Source organism: Podarcis melisellensis, assembly GCF_964234715.1.
Source record: "Podarcis melisellensis genome assembly, chromosome: 3".
Lineage (NCBI taxonomy): Eukaryota > Metazoa > Chordata > Lepidosauria > Squamata > Lacertidae > Podarcis > Podarcis melisellensis.
In genome coordinates, this window is record NC_138530.1 from 117,539,034 (window position 1) to 117,558,698 (window position 19,665).

Sequence of the window (19,665 nt, forward strand, 5' to 3'; positions counted from 1 at the left end):
ATCCATATTCCAATTACTCACGGGTTCTTCTTTTAGGTCCAAATTTTCAATAGAAGAAGTCAGCGCTCTCCGCCGGATGGCTCGCGGCTGCGCTCGGCAGGGATAGCAGAGGACTCAAAGCACCACGCTCCTCCCCGGCACCCGATCCACAGCCTTTAAAAAGGCTCTTCACGAGTCGGGAGGGCGCTAACGGTGCCAGCCGAGTCTCCATGTCCACGGCCTCCGTGGCCGTGGTTTTTACGGGTCCCCGCATCGCCGGTGCGGTAGGACCCAGCCCCTGCCGAGCAGGCTCCCTCCGGAGCTCGGAGGGAGCCCGCCATTCGGCGATGGCGCCGACCCGGAAGTCTAACAACCTGAGTTTAAACAGAATTAGATGTGAACTTGTGGGAACATGATGGTAGTCATTGTTATTGGCATCTGTCTGTCTCAGGACGCCATGGAGGAGTGTTTGATGTGAAGTCAAACAATTGGAGAGTTAAAGGCTGTAGAGACCGATAAGGAAGAAACATGTTTTGTTGCAGATGAAGGCACCATGGCATGTCTTATTTCTGCACTCCTCCCAGGGGTCATTCCTCCTCTGGTCACTGCTATGGATACGTGGCCTGACGGACTGCCTGTCTTCAGGCACTGCAGTTATATTCAAGTGATTCCCACACGGTGGGGTTGATGTTTCCAGCCGTCATGTCTCGTTTGTGGACATCTTTATAACACAGAGTTGGTCTGCCAACTCCCTGTAGAGCACATCCTTGGGGATCCTGCCATCTTCCATTCTGTGGACATGTCCAAGCCATAGAAACAAACAACAAAATAAATATGAGATTAGGTACCCTAATCAATAATACTTGAGGGAAACATCAGGCTCTTCGATCAACGTAATCACCAAACTTAGCAGTTTTCTCTTTTCTCTTTCTCCTGTAATTGGTAAGAAAAAAGCAGGAAGGCTGCTAACAATCATACTCCATGCCAGAGTAAAACCACATCTTCCTTGACAAACCATTAAACTGTAGCTATCAAAGAGGAGGGCCTACAGGTAACCTCAAAAAATCATTCTAATTTTTCCTAGGTTCAATACATTAGCCCACCCAATAAAAATATAAACTAATGGAACATTAAGCCAGAAAGGGTTTTGTGCGCGTGTACTTGTTTGTGTGTATGTTTATTGTGTATGTAACAGGTGCAGTGTGATCCTACACATGTCTACTCATAAGTAAGTTCCAGTTCAGTGAGGCATTCCATATTAAGCAGGTTTAGGATTCTACCATTTAGGATTCTACCCTTAAGCTACACTCAGGATTAAGCCTCACTGGACAGGTTTCTGAATAGACATGTATAATATTGCACTATAAGTTATCATATTACAGTACATTTCCATTCAGTCTTCCATTATTATGTAACTAAAAGAGATCCTTGACATATTAAATTATATATATATTGAAACTTCACTCTTCAGACAAAACTAAGGTTCTTTAATTAATAATCAATATGAATTTTAATCTGTTTGGTATTTTAACTATGTTTTAAGCAATTGTTGTTTCCCCCCTTGATTTTCTTGTTTTATTTTTTTGTAAACAGCTGTGAGATTTTTTTTAAACAATCAAGTGGTATAGAAATGGTGGCTGCAGATTGCTTAGTTCTGGATATTCTGTTAGCAGTAGGCATGCTTTCGCTCTTCAGGGTCTAGGGGCTTTATGGTTTGTTTTTGGAGTGGTGGTGAACTAGCAACACAATCAGTGAGGCCGTGGCTTTGTTGTTTCCAAAGTTAAATGAGTTTTGAATCACTTGTGAAAACAATTGCCTTCTAAAATTTATGTTGAAAATGCAAATAAATTCATTTCCCTTTTTTTTTAATTAGATCAAATCCATTTTATGAACCAAAATCAAGTTCTGCTTTTAATAGTCAAGTTCCTCCGCCACAAGAAATGGAAAGGAAGAGAAGAAGAAAAGCTCCTGAACCACCAAAGACAGGAGTGGAAACAAGTGAGAAGAAGTCAGCTATTTGTCCACTGAAGGAACTTTCCTCTTCTCCCAAGGTATGGAACTGCCATGTCACCAGTGTTTGTAAATGCTTACTAAAAACTGAAATTCCTCTTGTATTTCGCACATGGTATCTGTCAGGTGTGGGGGTGGTTGCTCGCAAGTAACCAGGCAGGACTCCAACCTGTCTTTTACAGGTTTTATTGGTGCAAACTATTTACAGTGTAAAACCCCAAAGTTCATGTCCGTCTTAGTCGCTTGCAGATTCCAGGAGTGGCCCCTTCCAGTTTCTTCCCCAACGTAAGAATTTAGAAACCCCAAATCTCCGCCTCCCCTCTGCGCAAGCTGGGTGATGGAAACGGCATGTCTGTTTCCTGGCCAGCCGGGCTAGGTGAGGCGCTTGGGCTCTCAGTAGCATCTTTGAGCCCTCCCCTTGCCCGGCTACCCCCTTCCCCCTCTGCTTCACTGGAGGTGTGGCTTTCCCCATCGAGAGGCTCTCTGTATTCCCCTGCCCCCCTCCCCTGTTCCGATGGCAGTACTGACAGTATCCTTCTCTGATGTCCCCTGACAGTATCCTTCTCTGTTAGTACATAAGTGGTTTCCGTTTGGCTATACAGCCTTCACTCTGCATGGGCAGAGCCAAGATTTTTAAAACTTCAGTGGTTACATAAGTGCACAGCTGGCCCAAGTAGTTGTTCTGTGTTCCCCACAATATGCATGACTTGTTTCTGCAGAAAGCTCTGAACATGGACCACAAATCATGTGAAGATATATTTAATGAATAGCAGATTTTGCAAAGCTTTTCTGTGAAAGTAGTATGAAACGATGCACCCTAAAGCAGTCCTGTGTGCACTGATATTGGAATTGGCCCCACTGAGCATAGCAAGACTTCCTTCAGAATAACTATGTTTAGGATTGCGAAGATAGACCAATTTTTTTTCTTTTTTAAATAAATGAGCTTTTCACTATGAGAAAGATAAGGCAAGTTTAAGGAAAAAACCACTTGAGTCAGGTGCCAAGCACATCCTGGTAGGAAATACAGGACATCTTACCATAATTTCAAAATATATTTTCTGCATTGTTTGTAGAGCCAAATGCAACAAATCCATAATTTTTAAAGCATATGAAACTATTAAATGCTATAACTTAATAAGTTTATGGTTTGTATATACTTCAAAAATTGATGGAATACAAACAAATTTGAATTCTTATATTTGTTACTTTTTAGGCTGGATCTAAGACCATATTGTAAACCAAGAAGCTTCTATGAGCAAAATAACTTGTGCAGATTGAGGAAATCTCCATATATTTGCCTGTTTAAATCATCTGCTCTGTTTTCACGTTCTTGTTTCTATTATTCTTACACTTGATTTATTAATCATTTCTAAAACCTTGAGGTGATTTACAAATGGAACAATAACACATAAAATGATTTTTTAAATTTTTAAAGAAGGATTTTCATTTCACGTATTATTTAGCATATCTGTGACATGTGTTATCCCTTTTCTTGTGCAATGAGATGCGTTTGTTCTTACTTCAAGTGAATTTACTGGTTGTGAGGTGCGGTGGTCAGTGCTTGAAGAATTAGAAAGACTCATTCCTCAAGTGAATATGCTAAAAGGAAACAGCACAGTTCACTGTTTTGAGGAATTGAAGAGGGAGATTTCCCTTTCTTCTACCCATCCCAAGAGTGGGATGATTTCTCTTATAGGTGAGGGCAGATGGAAGGTGGAATCATTTTTTGTTTAGTACTGTATCTAGGCTTAACATACCACACACAGCTTTACTTTGTGGTAAAAGAATTCTGTATTTCATTGTGGCTCCTGTTTTAGAAAGCATCTTGGAAAGAGAGGATTTTTATTAGACAATGATCCGTTTTGCTCATGATCCTATTGTTCTTCAAATCATGAGAAATGGGCTGCCATAGTGCTTTAGCAAATGAATTTTATAAAATACTTTACTGATAACCCTGAAGAATGGCAACCACCAAAATCACAAACTAGACTTTGGCAAACTTAAATAGACTGATCCATATGTATTTGTTGTTATATATTGGAAATCAAGGAAACTGTTTATTTTAAGAAAAAGGGGAACAAATGAAAGACTGCAGCAATTATTTAACAGGTTTTTAGATAAAAGTAAAAACTATGTGCAATAGTATTACAGGGAATTCAATACAGGAAACAGTTGTATTTACCATTTCTTTTCAACAGTTTTTATTTGACCTCGCTTTCCCCCCATTCAATGGAGCCTCTTGGGGAAAAATATATCAATTATATATTGTGCTTTTTGTTTTGAGACCGGAAAGTAAAAGAGAGCGGGGGGGGGGGGGGGAATCTTTCGGCGTGGCCTCCAGACCCCTCTTAAAACTTATAGCCGCCCTTAAGGGCCCTGTATTTTAGTTATCATCATTTCAGTTAAAAGCTGAATGGAACTCCTTGTCACATCTATCAAACCACTACTTAATTAGGCAGAGAAGTTGCTGATGACTCCCTGTCCCTCAAGGGCTGATCTTGCCATTTCCTCAATTCTCCTAAGCAAAGAAGAGAGGCCGATGGCAGAAGCCTACCCAGGTAGAAGTTGATCAGCATGTTAAATGCAGCAAAGAGCCCACTGGACTGGCACTCACAGGGCAGAATTACAGGGTTGTTGTTGTTTTAAAAAATGTTCTGTTGAAGCACTTACATTTAGTTTGGTTTGCAATGGAGTTTCAGTGATAAGGCTGAAGCATCTCACCCAGTTTCTGATTGAGATTAGGGAAAGTAACAATTTTGCCGAGACCATAAGATAAGAAATGGCCACTTAAATCTGGTATTGGCAGAGACTGAGGATGGATGACAGGGATATATATGTATATTTAAATCTGTTTACCTGATAGAGTGCCTGGTGTTTGACCACTCAAGTTCTTGTTTGACAAGGGCTGGGGTGGGGGAACATTTGATTAGAGACAATAGGGATTTCTCCTTGGTCAAATAGTGACAGGCCCAAGACCATCTCCCTTCCCTCCTGGTTCAGAAGGCATTTTTCCTAATGAGACAGATCTTAATATTCCATACATGGTCATTGCTACTTTTCAGAATTGGGACAAGAACAGTGTCTGAATATTGCGGGTAGGACTACTTTAGTCAGCATTTTGTATTCTGTTTTCTTTAACTACTTCCTTTACTGGCGCTTGTCCTCTTGGGGGTCAAGTCCTCCACCAGAGGCTCAGAATCCCATTGCCTTCTGGGTGGTGCTTCTGCTGTCACACTGATTGTGGCAATTTTGAAATGCCATGCCAGTGCAGCAGCGTGAGAATGCAGGGGTGTAAGACTAAAGCCGGTTCCCTTGGGTGCACCATGGCCCTTCTACCCAAACTCAGCCTTTCTTATATTTGTACCCCGTCCACCTGACTGAGTTGCCCCAGCCACTCTGGGCTGCTTCCAACAGAAGAAGATGGGCTCCCTTAAGAAGCATTCAGAGTCAAAGAGCAAGATCTTCCCAGAGAGCAAATTGCCTTGCAAAAGCTCCAGTTCATGGTTAAATTGCTTCAACACTAAGCCTGCAGTAATTTCAGTACTTTTCTAGGCTCTTTATGCTCCAGCTGTTCATTTTTTAGCACAAGTGGGGGTGCTCTTTTTTATTTTAAGGGAAACTGCCCAGGAAGGGCTGCTTCCCTTAATACATCTTATGACTTCATAATTAATTCTGACCACCCCAATTTGGTAGACTAATCATTAAAGGTTCTTAACCCGGCTCACCGTGAGAAGTCTCAAATTACTTAGCAAGATGTGAGCCTCTCTTTTAGCCCTTCTCAGTGGGTTTGTTTGTTTGTTTGTGTACACACGACTTCCATTAGGAGAGAGAGAGCAGATCTAAATTGAAATTCAAGCTGTATTAATGTTGGAGAAATGTTGCTGTTCACATTGGTACACAAATATGTTGAAGTGTAAATAGTTTCTTATTGAAGGGTATTCTGTCACCTTTATTACCCAATTAAGGTCAGATTAATTCAGTAAACAGTAACAGTTCTTATCCTTAATAGGCAAATTACAGCCTGATTCTTAACAAGTACATTACTGCAAGTCTTCTAGTGCTGAAGCAGCAGGGCCAAGGCCCTATTCTGCACACTTGCTCATTGTCTCTTATGGCATTGTTTGGCTTAGCCTTGTGGCATAGGGGATTCATATTTGTAAAACTCGGGATTCTTTTTTCTTTTTCTTTTTCAAAACCTTTACTACAATAACTCGGGGCATATTAACTTTGTGATCCAGTAACTATAATACTCATCTGAATGAGTTTACGCATCTGAAAGAGTAGGTAAGAGTATTAGTCAAGAGATAAACATGGGAGTATTATCCTATAGGCATGTGCCAAATAAATGTTTCTCACAGTGTTCTCAGAACCTTTGATAGGAGCAAATGCAGGCTGAAATCCTACACAGAGTTTAAAAAAATAGATCTATTACTTCAAAGTAGTATGAGATTGAGTCAAAAATGTATTTGAAGTGTACCTTTTCATTACTGAAAAACTACTGGTACAATCCATTGGTGTGCTATCTTGGCTTTCATTTGTCTTTCCCCCCGACAAACATTTTTTCCTTGTCAGTCTTAAATCATAAGTACCGGTAAGTTGTTTAAACATGATGTTACTACATGACTTTCTTATGGTATCAGTCTCCATTCATTTCAAAATGGTGGAGCTGTGTATCAGATTATCCTCTGGAGCATGTTCTTCAAACTGGCCTTTCCCTCCTTGTCTACCAATGCAGACAAGTAGAGAGTTGTGCTGAGCTTAAGGCAGTGGCGGAGATAGCTGCTCCGGCACCTGGAACGGCGCACATGCTATGTACCCGGGGGCGGGGCTAGCTGCCCTCAGGGGCAGGGGAAGCATCCTGGGAGGGGGCAGCCATGGCAAGTGTCCCATGGGGGGGCGGCAATGTCATCCCCCTCAGGGATGACACCCAGGGCTAGCTGCATGCACTGCACCCCCCTTCCTCTGCCAGTGGGTTAAGGTATGCATAGATCTTGAAGTTTGGGTGAATATATGAACCCATGTACAGATCCTCTTCCCCACACCAAAATTAAACCAGCCAGAGAACCATGGTTACATGCTGGGTAGGTGGAGGGTTTTCTTTCTTTCTTTCTTTCTTTCTTTCTTTCTTTCTTTCTTTCTTTCTTTCTTTCTTTCTTTCTTTCTTTCTTAGATGGTTCTGCATTGGGTGCTGGAGAAGGAGGTGTTGTTCTTTTTGAAAGAAAGCATACACACCCAAGCACATAGTCATATAGACTAAGGTTACCAGACGTCCTCGTTTCCTGGGGACAGTCCCCAGATTTACAAATCAGTCCCCATACAAAATCCGTTGAAGTTGAAAAGTGTCCCCGGATTCATTGAAAAAAATCTGGTATCCTTGGTATAGACCAGGGGTCAGCAACCCGCAGCTCCGGAGCCGCATGTGGCTCCGGGGCGGATACTAGCGAGGGGAGGAGGTGCATTGTGCGCCCCGACACTCCCACTGTGGCGGGCGCTGTACTGGCTGTGACATCACACAGGGGCGGTGCGTGCGTTAGTCACGCACCGTCCCAATGTCACCTTCCCGCCCGCCCGCTACATTGTAAGGGGCATGTACGCTGGTCACTGCATTGAAAGGGGGCATGTACGCTGGTCACTGTTTTGAAGGGGAGTGAAGAACACACACACAAAAAAAGGTAACTTGTTAATTTAACGTTTATTTCTATGAGGAGGAGTAATTCTGAGGGGTCAAACAAAGAAATAATTTTAAAAAGTGACAAAAAAGTTATTTTTATAATGACGAGTTTTGCAGCTCCCAGTTTTTTCTCCTTCAGAAACGGGTCCAAGTGGCTCTTTTTGTCTTAAAGGTTGCAGACCCCTGGTATAGACAAAGTAAAAAAAAGTCTTGTGGAACCTTAAAAACTAACTTGAGTATTATACCATAAACTTGTGTGTACTGCAGTGTAGTCCATCAGATACATGAAATGTTACCCTGAGTTACAGCTGTATGGGGGATAGGAAAGAATTGTAAACCAAGAGCTCAAAAGGAAATTGAATACAGAAAGTAAAAAATGGTTCTAATTACATTATTAACAGTGGCCATTTAAGGGAGTGAGAGAAACAGTTGTTGATAAGGCAGACATCCTGACATCTGGTGTGATTTTTTAATAGTAGAAATAATAGTAATAATAGCATTGAACCTTCTAATACATTGTCGGTCTCCTGACATTCCTTTGCTCTGGGAATGGCCATTCTTACCGAGTGTTCTTGGAGATTGAAATATTGCCCTACTGGTTTTTGAATATTGCCATTCCTCCTTTCAAATTTGTTTCTGTTGATTCTTTTGTATATAGAGAATAGACTGTTTGTCCTGCACAGAATGCGTAATGACATTGCTAGCATAGCACTGTAAAATGAGCAGGCAAATGAACCTCTGATGTTGTGGATTACATTATTAGATCCTATATTAGGTGTTGTCAGAGTAGACATGGGTACAAAGTTGGCACCTTGGGTCATCCACAGAGACCCTCTGGGAATACCATAACATTTTAATAGCACCAAAGCCTGAAGATGGATTTTATGAATGGGGCTAAATCATACAGTAGTATTTTCTCATTTGAAAGTTCTTGTTGTTGTTTAGATAGTTTATTGTATTGAAACTATGTTTTTTGCACAATTAAAACTGATGAAAAATATAACCATAATGTAATAACTTAATCAAGATTATCAGATGGGAAATGGTCCTAGATCATTAGTGCATTTTTATAAAGAAAGGAGAATGCAGTCCTCAAACACTTGCAGCCGTATTGCGCATCAGCATAACTCCAGGGTGATGAAAGCAACATAACTACTGTCTGTTCTTAGGTATTTGAACACTGTCTGCAAGAGTCTTTTACATTCATTCAGGGTGTGTCTCAGCCCCAAGGTCCAATTTCAAGCTATAATTAATCTTTTCATAAGGGCAAGATTAATTAGAGCACCATTTTTGCAGGGATACAATTATGTTTGCTTCTGAAATTTACCAACCTAAAATTGATACTGCAGCACTGCAAGTATTAAGAGAAGGCGTGCCTTACCCTGAAGATCTGTCCAGTTTTATACACCCGTCCTCTGTACCAAGAGACGTCTGCTGAGGGAAACAGGTAGAACAACATGGGTTTCAAGGTGTCAGCAGATCTGGACTTCTATCATACTGAAATGAGCTTAAGTATCTTGATGGATTTTATTGCTCTTGTGGCTATAAATGTGAGTTTTATGTAAAAGTAAAGGGACCCCTGACTGTTAGGTCCAGTCGCAGACGACTCTGGGGTTGCTGCACTCATCTCGCTTTACGGGCCAAGGGAGCCGGCATACAGCTTCAGGGTCATGTGGCTAGCATGACTAAGCAGCTTCTGGCGAACCAGAGCATCACACAGAAACGCTGTTTACCTTCCCGTTGGAGCGGTACCTATTTATCTACTTGCACTTTGACATGCTTTGGAACTGCTAGGTGGGCAGAAGCAGGGAGCGAGCAATGGGAGCGCATCCCGTCGCGGGGATTCGAACCGCCAACCTTCTGATCAGCAAGCCCTAGGCTCTGTGGTTTATACCACAGAGCCACCCGTGTTTTATATAGTGTGTATTAAATGTGTATTTTATATCTGAAATATGCCTAGAAAAATGTCTTGAAGAACTATCAAAATAGATCTATTGAAAAATCAGGTTCCTTTTAGTTTCTGTATTCCAACTGTACTGTAACAAAAACGGTACCCCTTATCAGAAGTTCTGCCTACTTTTTGAGCTAAAAGACAGTGTAGCCCAGAGGTAAACAACCTTCCCTCCTCTTCTGCCCCACACCACTCAGAGTGTGATTGGAGTCATCTCACTCAGCTGCTTTCCCCATGTCTGAAGACCTCATAGCTAAGAATCCCCTTTACTGCGGAAACCTGGAGTTGCCTAAATGGGTCATTATATATATTATTATAACTTAAGCAGGTATCATCTAAGCCCTTAAGCCCTCTAGCAGGTGATTATATGTACCGATTATATATATCTATACAATGGATTGCTTTGATGTCCATTGGCTAACAAGTTGTTATTGATCTTCCCTCCACACCTCCCTTTTAATTAATTTTCTTTTTCTCAGGTTGTACTTCCATTCTCTTTGTTGCCTTGGTATTTCCCGATACCATCCCTGTTTTCCCCCTGCATCTCTCCACATCGAATATAGCCCGCTTGTTCTTTGCGTGCCTTTGGAGAACAGCGTACCAATGGGGGCAATGGCTAGTGTGGTAATGCAGAGCTGCCCTACCGAAACCAGCATCACTGGACTGCGCAGGGTGGTGGCAAGGTTGGAGCTGAGTGGACATGTCCTTACTGAGCTTCAGGTGTCTGGTCAAAACTGTTTTATTTTCTTAGGCCTTTGCAGCTTGAATGCTTCTCATATATTTTACTACATATTATGCATACTCTTGAGCTGTGTATGAATGCTTCAACCACATAGACAAGAAAAGTCATGTGAATCTTACCCCACCAAGGGGTGGGGTACAAATTCTGTGGGTAAGGCCCACATTGTTGCAGCATCACATTTAGCCACCTGCGCTGTGGAATTGCACCACAGAAAAATTTATCCTATGTAGCTGCATGTGAAGTGTATCACTATGATGAGGAAAGCGTTCCTGATTTCAAAGAATCCTGCTCCACTCTGAAGGCACGTCTTCATTTCCTCTTTGATGCTATAGAAAAGCACTTGAACATGGGCATCAAACTGACATAACTGGTGACTGAAAGGGAGAGTTTCATATTCTCAGACTTAGGTGTCTGGTGGTAGCAGGCCAAATGGCTGTGTGGCAAATATAGCAGACTGTATGGTAGAGCTGCTAAAGGCTGTGCTCTGGTCAATTTTCTCATACACAGCAGGAAGGGGTGGTGCTGTCCAGGCTGTTTTGCCATTTTTATGTCCCGTATGAAATCTGCTTGAAGGTGACTCTGGCCACAGATTTTAGCTTTTTCTGCTCTGTCTCTTGATATCAGGACCAGATTCCCCACTTACAGATGGCTGCCTAATTTGGTGGTACTGAATTTAAATTATTATTTTTAAGCTGCTGAAGTCTACATAATTAGTAGCATTCTCACACAGCTAGTTTGTGGTTGTTATTCTAGTTTACATTAAGTATTTACTGTATTTTTTGCTCTATAAGACTCACTTTTTCCCTCCTAAAAAGTAAGGGAAGTGTGTGTGCGTCTTATGGAGCGAATGCAGGCTGCGCAGCTATCCCAGAAGCCAGAACAGCAAGAGGGATTGCTGCTTTCGCTGCGCAGCGATCCCTCTTGCTGTTCTGGCTTCTGAGATTCAGAATATTTTTTTTCTTGTTTTCCTCCTCCAAAAACTAGGTGCCTCTTGTGGTCTGGTGCGTCTTATAGAGCGAAAAATACGGTATTTTGCATTTTTGTTCCTTGATTCACTTCTTTGGAATAAGATGTATTTCCCCCCTGACAAGAGAAGAAAAAGAAAATGTACATATTATTTAAGTCCTCTATCATGCTGAGATGATGGTGGACTTGTGGGGAGGGGGAGAATCCAAACAAAAATGAAAAGTATTCTTTACTTATCTGGGAGCAGTCCTTGCTGCTGTTGAGCAGCTGCAGCGCTTCTAATATTTTTAGCCATGTCTGATCAGAAGTAAGTGCTACTCAATTCATTAGGGTGTACTCCCAGGTAAATGGGGTCAGGATTCCTGCTGGGTAAAATAGGGACAGTTAGCTTCAAGAAGGTAGGCATATTTTTCATGCTTTTCTAACTACACAACAGTTGGTTTACTTGCAACAGCTTTTTCTGAATGAAGTGATTATGTGTTTAGGAAGAGAATAATATTGTGGAGAAAGAAAAACATGATGATGTTACTAATTACAGAACAGCCTGTAATGGGGAGGGGAGGAGAAGAAGAATGAATTGTGTCGTACACTGCAGGAAGCAAACAGCAATGGAACAGAAAGAGCCCCTTCTTCAATGAATATGTGTCAGGGTGGAAACTGACATTTTAGCAAACGGAAGTGTTCTTTTGTTTAGGGATAGTTTGCAAACCCATGCTACAGTTTTGTCTAGCTTATATATTCACTATATTCATCCTTAGGACACTATACTTTTGACAAATTAAGATTTACTAACCAAGACCAAAGTCAGACCCTAGAGTCTGATGACGTTGATTAGATATAAGCACATAATAACTCTGTGCAGCTTATATTTGGAAATACTAATGCTTACCCTGATACTATTGCAAAATGTTAGGTAGGCTCTGTTGACACCAGCTGAGAACAAATGGTACCTACTGTGGATGCAGAGAACCAAGTTATACTGCTTTTAGAGAGCAGTATAAAATAACTTGTCAATCAAAAGCTTAGTGCCCCAGAGTCTACTACTACTGCTGTTATTATTATTACTACTACTATTATTGTTATATATATATTCAAACTTTTTTCGTGACAGAGACTCAAGGTGCTTTACAGATAAGAGCAGAGAAAAATATCAGTGCAGTGGTGCCCCGCAAGACGAATGCCTCGCAAAACGAAAAACGCGCAAGACGAAAGGGTTTTTCGGTTTTTGCGTCGCTTCGCAAGACGAATTTCCCTATGGGCCTGCTTCGCAAGATGAAAACGTCTTGCAAGTTTGTTCGCTTTTTTCCTAAAGCCACTTGAAGAGGCGCAGTTGCGACGGACCGTGCTTCGCAAGACGAAAAACATTGCAAGACGAAAAGACTCGCGGAATGAATTATTTTCGTCTTGCGAGGCACCACTGTAGATAGATAGATATAGATATACAGTGGTACCTTGGGATGCGAACGGGATCCCTTCCGGAGCCCCATTCGCATCCTGAACGCAACGTAAGCTGCGATGGCGCGCCTGTGTGTGTGTGCGAGTCACATTTTGCTGCTTCCGCGCATGCGTGTGACGTCATTTTGAGCATCTCCACATGCGCGAGTGGTGAAACCCGGAAGTACAGTGGTGCCCCGCAAGACGAATGCCTCGCAAGATGAAAAACCCGCAAGACGAAAGGGTTTTTCAGTTTTTGCGTCGCTTCGCTAGACGATTTTCCCTATGGGCTTGCTTCGCAAGAAGAAAGCCCATAGGGAAATCTCTGGGGACCTCTTTTAAATGCTGGCGGTGGGGAGCAATGCCTTCCCCCCCCCTCTGGCCTTCAGAATAGGTCCAGGAAGGCTGACGGGGGCCGAAAGGCTTTGCTCCCCACCGCCAGCATTTTAAAAGCGGTCCGGGATAGCAGGGAAGCGCTTCCCGCTATTCCGGACGGCTTTTGAAGGCAGACGGGGGGGAGAAAAAACTTTTGCCCCCTGCCGGCCTTCAGAAGATGTCCTGGACCTCTTCTGAAGGCCGGCGGGGGGCAAAAGTCTTTGCTCCCCCCTGCCTGCCTTCCCGGGAGAGCGGAGAAACGTGCTGCGATTCTCCGCTCTCCCGGACGGCTTTTGAAGGCAGGCGGGGGGAGCAAAGACTTTCGTCCTGGACCTCTTCTGAAGGCCAGCGGGGGGCGAAAGTCTTTGCTCCCCCCCCGCCTGCCTTCCCGGGGGCTTTAAAATCGCCCCGGGACAGCGGAGGACTCCGCTGTCCCGGGGCGATTTTAAAATGCTGGCAGGCAGCAGCACTGCCGCCCGCCAGGATTTTAAGATCGCCCGGGACAGCGGAGAATTCTCCGCTGTCCCGGGAAGGCAGGCGGGGTGGAAGCAAAGACTTTCTCCCCCCGCCGGCCTTCAGAAGAGGTCGGGGGACAGACAGTCCCCGGACCTGGTCTGATGGCGGTTTCCATAGGAACGCATTGATTGATTTTCAATGCATTCCTATGGAAATAGCAAGACGAAAAACTCGCAAGATGAAAAGACTTGTGGAACGAATTAATTTCGTCTTGCGAGGCACCACTGTAACACGCTCCATTTCTTCCTGGTTGCCACGGAGCGCAACTCGAACGCACTCAACCTGAAGCACATTCCTTTTTAAAAAAAATAATAATATTTATTATTTTTAAACCTTATAAAAAAGAAGAAGAGAAGAAGAAGAAGAAAGAAGCAAAAGAAAGAAAATACAATACAATACAATATATAAACAATACACAACGCAACATTAACACATTAGACTAAACAAAACAAAGCAAAAACAATTTAAAAACATACATCATACCATTTCAATGCCCTATCTTTCATTCCCTCGTTTCATCGACCTCCTCTCACCTCCCTTTTTGTATTCCACTTCTGTTAATTGTTTCAACAATTCCTTTCCATCTTTCTCTATTTTCTGTCATATAATTTTCTTAACTTATTTTAACCTTATTTTCCATTAATACTATAATACTTATTTGTGCTCAACTCCTTATAACATTTCTACTAAAGCCATATAATTTCATTCCAACATTATTCTAATACTCATTAATTTTACAGTATTTCTATAAATAAACTTTAAACTTTTTCCAATCTCCTTCCACCGTCTCTTCTCCCTGGTCTCGGATTCTGCAGTCTACTGATATAAATTTACCAGTAGAATGTATGAGCTTCATGTCCTAATTAATAAAAAGTGCAGAGATAATTTTAACCTCCATTTATGAGCTGTTTAATTCATTGCTTTAATAAATATAACTCTGATACATTAGTGTGGCAACATTTGGTCAACAAGTTTCAGTAGTAGTTTGCTAGTTTTTTTAATGTATGGGTCTGCTTCTCTCAAAGCTGCCTTCAAATTAGTACAAAAACATAATTAACTGTGTTGTGGGTAATAACTTGGAAACAGTAGTCTTCTGCTTCTCTGTCTATTCAGTTTTACCTAAGATTGGTGGATAAGCCAAGGTTTTATGGCTAGACACTTTCAGTGCTTATATATTTTCTGTATACCAGGACAGCAATAATGTAGGTGAGGTCCTAGAAACCTAGAAAGGCCAAAGAGAAGACCAAAGACTCATCAAATAAGGTGTGAATCAGAGTTCCCAATATTTCTTACAGCTATCAACATTTGTAGCATCCATGATCAATTCAAAATTTAAATGTCCATGGCTTAAAAGTAATATTACGGTAGTTTATAAAGTTGTCACAAGAAACAAGACTTTGGGCTTCCTATAATTTCACAAATTAAAGGTGGTCATTTAACATGGCAAATCCTTCATGCTTACACATGTAGCTGAGTATTCTGAATAATTAAACCTAAATAACATTAGAGCAGTTTATTTCACTGAAATATAGTTTTTAGCAATTGTGTCTCAGACTGCTGCTTTCTCCACTGATTGCTGCATTGCTGTTACATTAAATTATAAATTACAGACAATTAGATTAGTGGATGGGACTTAAGGAAAATCAATGTAGACAACTCGTTTAAAATTCACACTGCTCTCAAATGCTTGCTATCTTACAGTTTGCTTTCCAAGGATTCCTCATCTAGACCTTCATCGAGAATGTCAGCTATTCTGCCCTTGGAACATGCAGAGGGGTCAGCCGAAGACTTACAATTTGCTGGTTCTTCTCTTGTTCTAATAAGATCAGATATTAGGAAGCTGCTTTATGCACAGTCTAGTGGGCCATCTACTTTGACTAGCAGCCGTTTTTTCACATTCTTAGAATCATAGAATTGTAGAGTTAGAAGGGACCACAAGGCTAATCTAGTCCAACCCGCCCGCGAGGCAGGAATCTTTTGCCCTACCAAGTGAGTCATCTTCGGGTTTCAGACAGTAGTCTCTTCCAGTCCTACCTGGAGATGCCAGAATTTTTGTGTGCAAAGCATGGGATCTGCCATTAAGCTGCGCCCCCTCCTGTTATTTTGTAATGCTGAATTTAGCTAGTAAAACAATAATTAAGAAAAACTGTGAATGTCATAACAGGTTAAACTGCAATCCTAACCACATCTACTTAGAAATAAGTCCAACTGATTTCAATGTGCCTTATTCCAAAGTAAGTGGGATTACAATTGCAGCCTTAATCTCTTTTAATATCTATGAACATTATAAAATAGTTCTGTGTACTTTGTAGTGCTTTGTAGATATTATACAAAAATCAGATGATACAAATTATTTCCATCCTATTGGATGGTCAAATTGAAACTGTAGACTACGAGCTTCTCCAGTGCTTGTTTTATAGAAATTTACACTTTGACCCTATTCTACCAATACTCCAGAAATATACGGGAAGTTCTGAACAGTTTCTTGCCACTCTGCTGCTCCTAGATAATAATCCAGTTATAACATACAAGGTGGCCAAATTTTGTGCAGCAGCAATTAAAATAGGCCATACAATGACTAGCACTCAGGATTAGTATAACATATTGACTGATGGACATTCCTGGGTCAGAAGGGTTACTTTAAGTATACCAAAGGCCTTGGGAATACCAGTAGGGGTATTTTTAAAAAGCAGATGTCTGGGTCATATTATGAGTTGCTTTTGAGAGTATACGACAGGATAGTAGGTGGCTCCTTTCGGATGTATCTTAAAATGACATGGGATTATTTTGCCTCTAATTTATTGAAAAGATGTGGGTGGCTTCAGCGTACATGGGTGGATCTGAAATTATGAAGCTTGTGTTTGTCAAGCTTTGTGTTGGAATCCAAATGAAAGATTTGGAAGTATGTGAGTTGATATGGTAAAGAAAAAGGAAGATTAAATATGCTGTTTACCAGGATACAGTTGTCCATCTTATCCCCAAACTCTGCTGTTCAGACAACATGTGCAGAATGTTACACAGCAGCAGTGTTACATGGCCAGTTGTTTCTAGAATTTTTGTCTTAGACAAAAACAGGTTGAATAAAAATCTTGATTGTTTCCAGTATTCTTTCATAGCTAATATATACAGTTCACTATGTTTGAATATGCTGTTTCAGAGTGTTTAACTCAGGGAGAAAGAGAACAGTGTTTATTTTCTGCTTGTTTTTAAAATAAAATAATAAGCACCAGAATTACATTATCTTTTTCCTTAATAAATGGCAGGTGCTTTTTGGCTTGAGTAAAACACGTGTTTTTTAAAAAGTCAAAATCAGTTATGGGCATATTAGTAAAATTAAACAAAAAAATAAAATTAACCTCATTGATTGATCCTTTCATTCTAAAAAAAACCAACACCTATAGATTTAAACTCTCTTACTATTTTGCGTTTTTTTGGAAGTGGTTTTTTTTTTTGCAATTCTCTGTTTTTTTTCTTCTTTTGTTTTGGCTGAGTACACATTTACCAAAAGAAACCTATATGTGCAATGAAGGCAAAGAGAAAAAGCACCAAATACCACCCAGTATAGGAGCCAAGTTAATAGGCATTGCCATTCGCATGGTGTGTGCGCACCGTGTCTTATATTCAATTTATATGGGGCTTACCTCCCCCTCCCCCCAATATTTTATTCAAGTTGGCACCCCTGCCATCCAGTATTTTACAGTTTATGATGTCATCTCTAAAATCTTGAGTTCTTTGTGCCAGTCTGTTTTCTGAATGACTCACTGTAATAATGAATTAACCAAGTCAAGTTAGCCAGTGCAATGACTTGGGGGTAGGTTTGGGATTGTCGTTTTTTAAAAAAAGTATGATTAACTAGTTACATATGCGTAGTGGGAAGTGGCAAGCGAGGGAGTTGGGCCTGATCTGTAATTGAAATCCAAGTAAAATAGTTAATCATCTCTAATCTTAATAGCCTCCTTTTTTTGTGCAGTTACCAGTAGTCATTGGCAACACAGTCCTTCTTGGGGGGTGGGGGTGGGAAGGGAAAATCTTGCAATGAAAACTAAAAAAATTAATCAGTGTTTTAGAAGGAGTATTACTTATTTGTGTGTAATGCCAGACAGAAAACCTTCCTGTTTTCTTCAGCAGTTCAGTTTTGTGGGTTGGCAAGCCAGCATACTAAAACCAAATGGTCCTGAGATAATTCCAGCATGTTAGCTAGCTGCATGTTCTACAACAGAATTATTTAGCCCATGTTCAACAGTGTGCTTGCTATCGCTCCTCCATTTGTTGAATTCAGGATGACCTTTGCATGAATAAAGTCAAATAGGATTAAGGATGGAATTTTCAACAATGGGAAAGAGCAACAGATGTAGCCGACGTTGAACGTGGGAGGATTCTTGATGCGCAGTTGCCTAAAGCGTCTATATGTGGGTGACATTTTTTTTTCTTAAAGAGAATAAGTTTTTCTGAGGAAGTACATGAGAAATTAAATAAAGCCTGAAATATTCCAGGTAGAGAGATCTGAATGCTATGTTTTGGGAATGACTTTAATTAGCAGTGGTTTCCTTTTTAAAATTGCATTAATATGTCATGTGACTTTAAGATTTGTGTTCACTTTTATAATAAACAATAGGAGACAAAGATCACTCTTTTTATAATTTGAAAAATATTTATTAATTATATTAATAAATATTAACATATATTAATTAAATATTTTGGAAAAATTACTAGAACCGATCATAGGGATTTTCCCTGAATATGCCTCATAAGACAAAGTGGGAGGAGGGAGTTACCTTGCACCTGAGAAATAACTAGGGTAGGTTTTTTATTTTTTGTTTAATCATAGTATGAGTATTTTCATGATATTTTCGACAAATTAATGTAACATTATTTGCAGTGCAGAAACTTTAGACTATTTCTGATACTGAAAGTTGTCCCATCGCATTCACATAAAATTTATTTTATGCTATGTGCATCTATTCATTCTTTTAATCATAATAAGCTTTCATTCATAAAAAATGAGTTCATATACGTTTCTTAGAATATTTAGCAAATTGTTTCCATTTTTCAATTAGTTTTTTGATGTTTTGTATTGTAGTCACTTTTACTTCTAAGAAATACAGTGCACTCTTATACACCCTTGCCCTGGCCTAACTCCCAGATAAGTGTCCATAAGATTGTGACCTTAATATATTGAGTGCCTAAGGTTACGCTTGTCCTGTTTAACATGTATAATCTTGCATTATAATTAGAGCATCAGAGAATATAACTTCAAAGTGTTTAAAGACCCATTGAAGTAAATAAGGTTTACTTAGGTTTTGACTCTAAGACTCCAATCCTATCCACACTTCATTGATATTAAGTCTCATGGGAACCAAAACAATTGCAAGGAAATCAATGGAGTGTACTTCCAGACACCAGCCTAAACCTTTCTTAAGCTGTCTATCAGGCTTTTTTCACATTTTTCTAACCAATATTAAACCAATATTAAACTGCATTTTTTAAAAAAGTAAAAAACAACTATCTGGATTTCAAGACTTGGGTCATAAAAAGGGAATAAGCTCCCTCCTGAAAAAACCAGGACCTTCTACTTTCACATGAATTTAGCAGATGCAGAATCATGAAGAGTTCAAAGGAGGATACAGTGGCTTGCTTTATCTATCCCTGACCAGCTTTGCTGTTCCTTCAGAATCAAGCATTAGTAAATTAACAGCAATCCACAGAAAACCCAGTTGCTGTTTGCTCTGCTTCAGTGGTAAAACACAGGTTTTCCAAGAAAAAGTGCTGGAACAAAACAAACAAACACTCAGACACAGAGCTTTGAAATCTTTATCACTGCCTAGAAACACAGCACAAAAGCCAGTCTGGATGAACCCTATGTTACAAATATGTTCTTTTATATTTGGTGTGTCCGTGATGTCATGCTCAGCTCAGATTTAATGTAGATACAACATTTCTCCAACCCGCATCAGCTCCCTGCCTCAGAGCCAGGAAATCATGTAGCTATGAGAGTAGATGCTAATGGCCACATAGTATGCC

General features: G+C 40.5%; 1 protein-coding gene across 4 annotated transcripts in view; it reads left to right on the top strand.

The window, feature by feature from the left end:
- EHBP1 (EH domain binding protein 1) overlaps positions 1–19,665 on the top strand; it is a 265,000-nt gene that overhangs the window by 117,940 nt on the left and 127,395 nt on the right. For all 4 annotated transcript variants that reach the window (XM_081906038.1, XM_081906040.1, XM_081906039.1 and 1 more), the window contains one exon: positions 1,853–2,030. In XM_081906038.1, the coding sequence (XP_081762164.1) occupies positions 1,853–2,030 (178 nt within the window). The remainder of the gene's footprint in view (positions 1–1,852; positions 2,031–19,665) is intronic.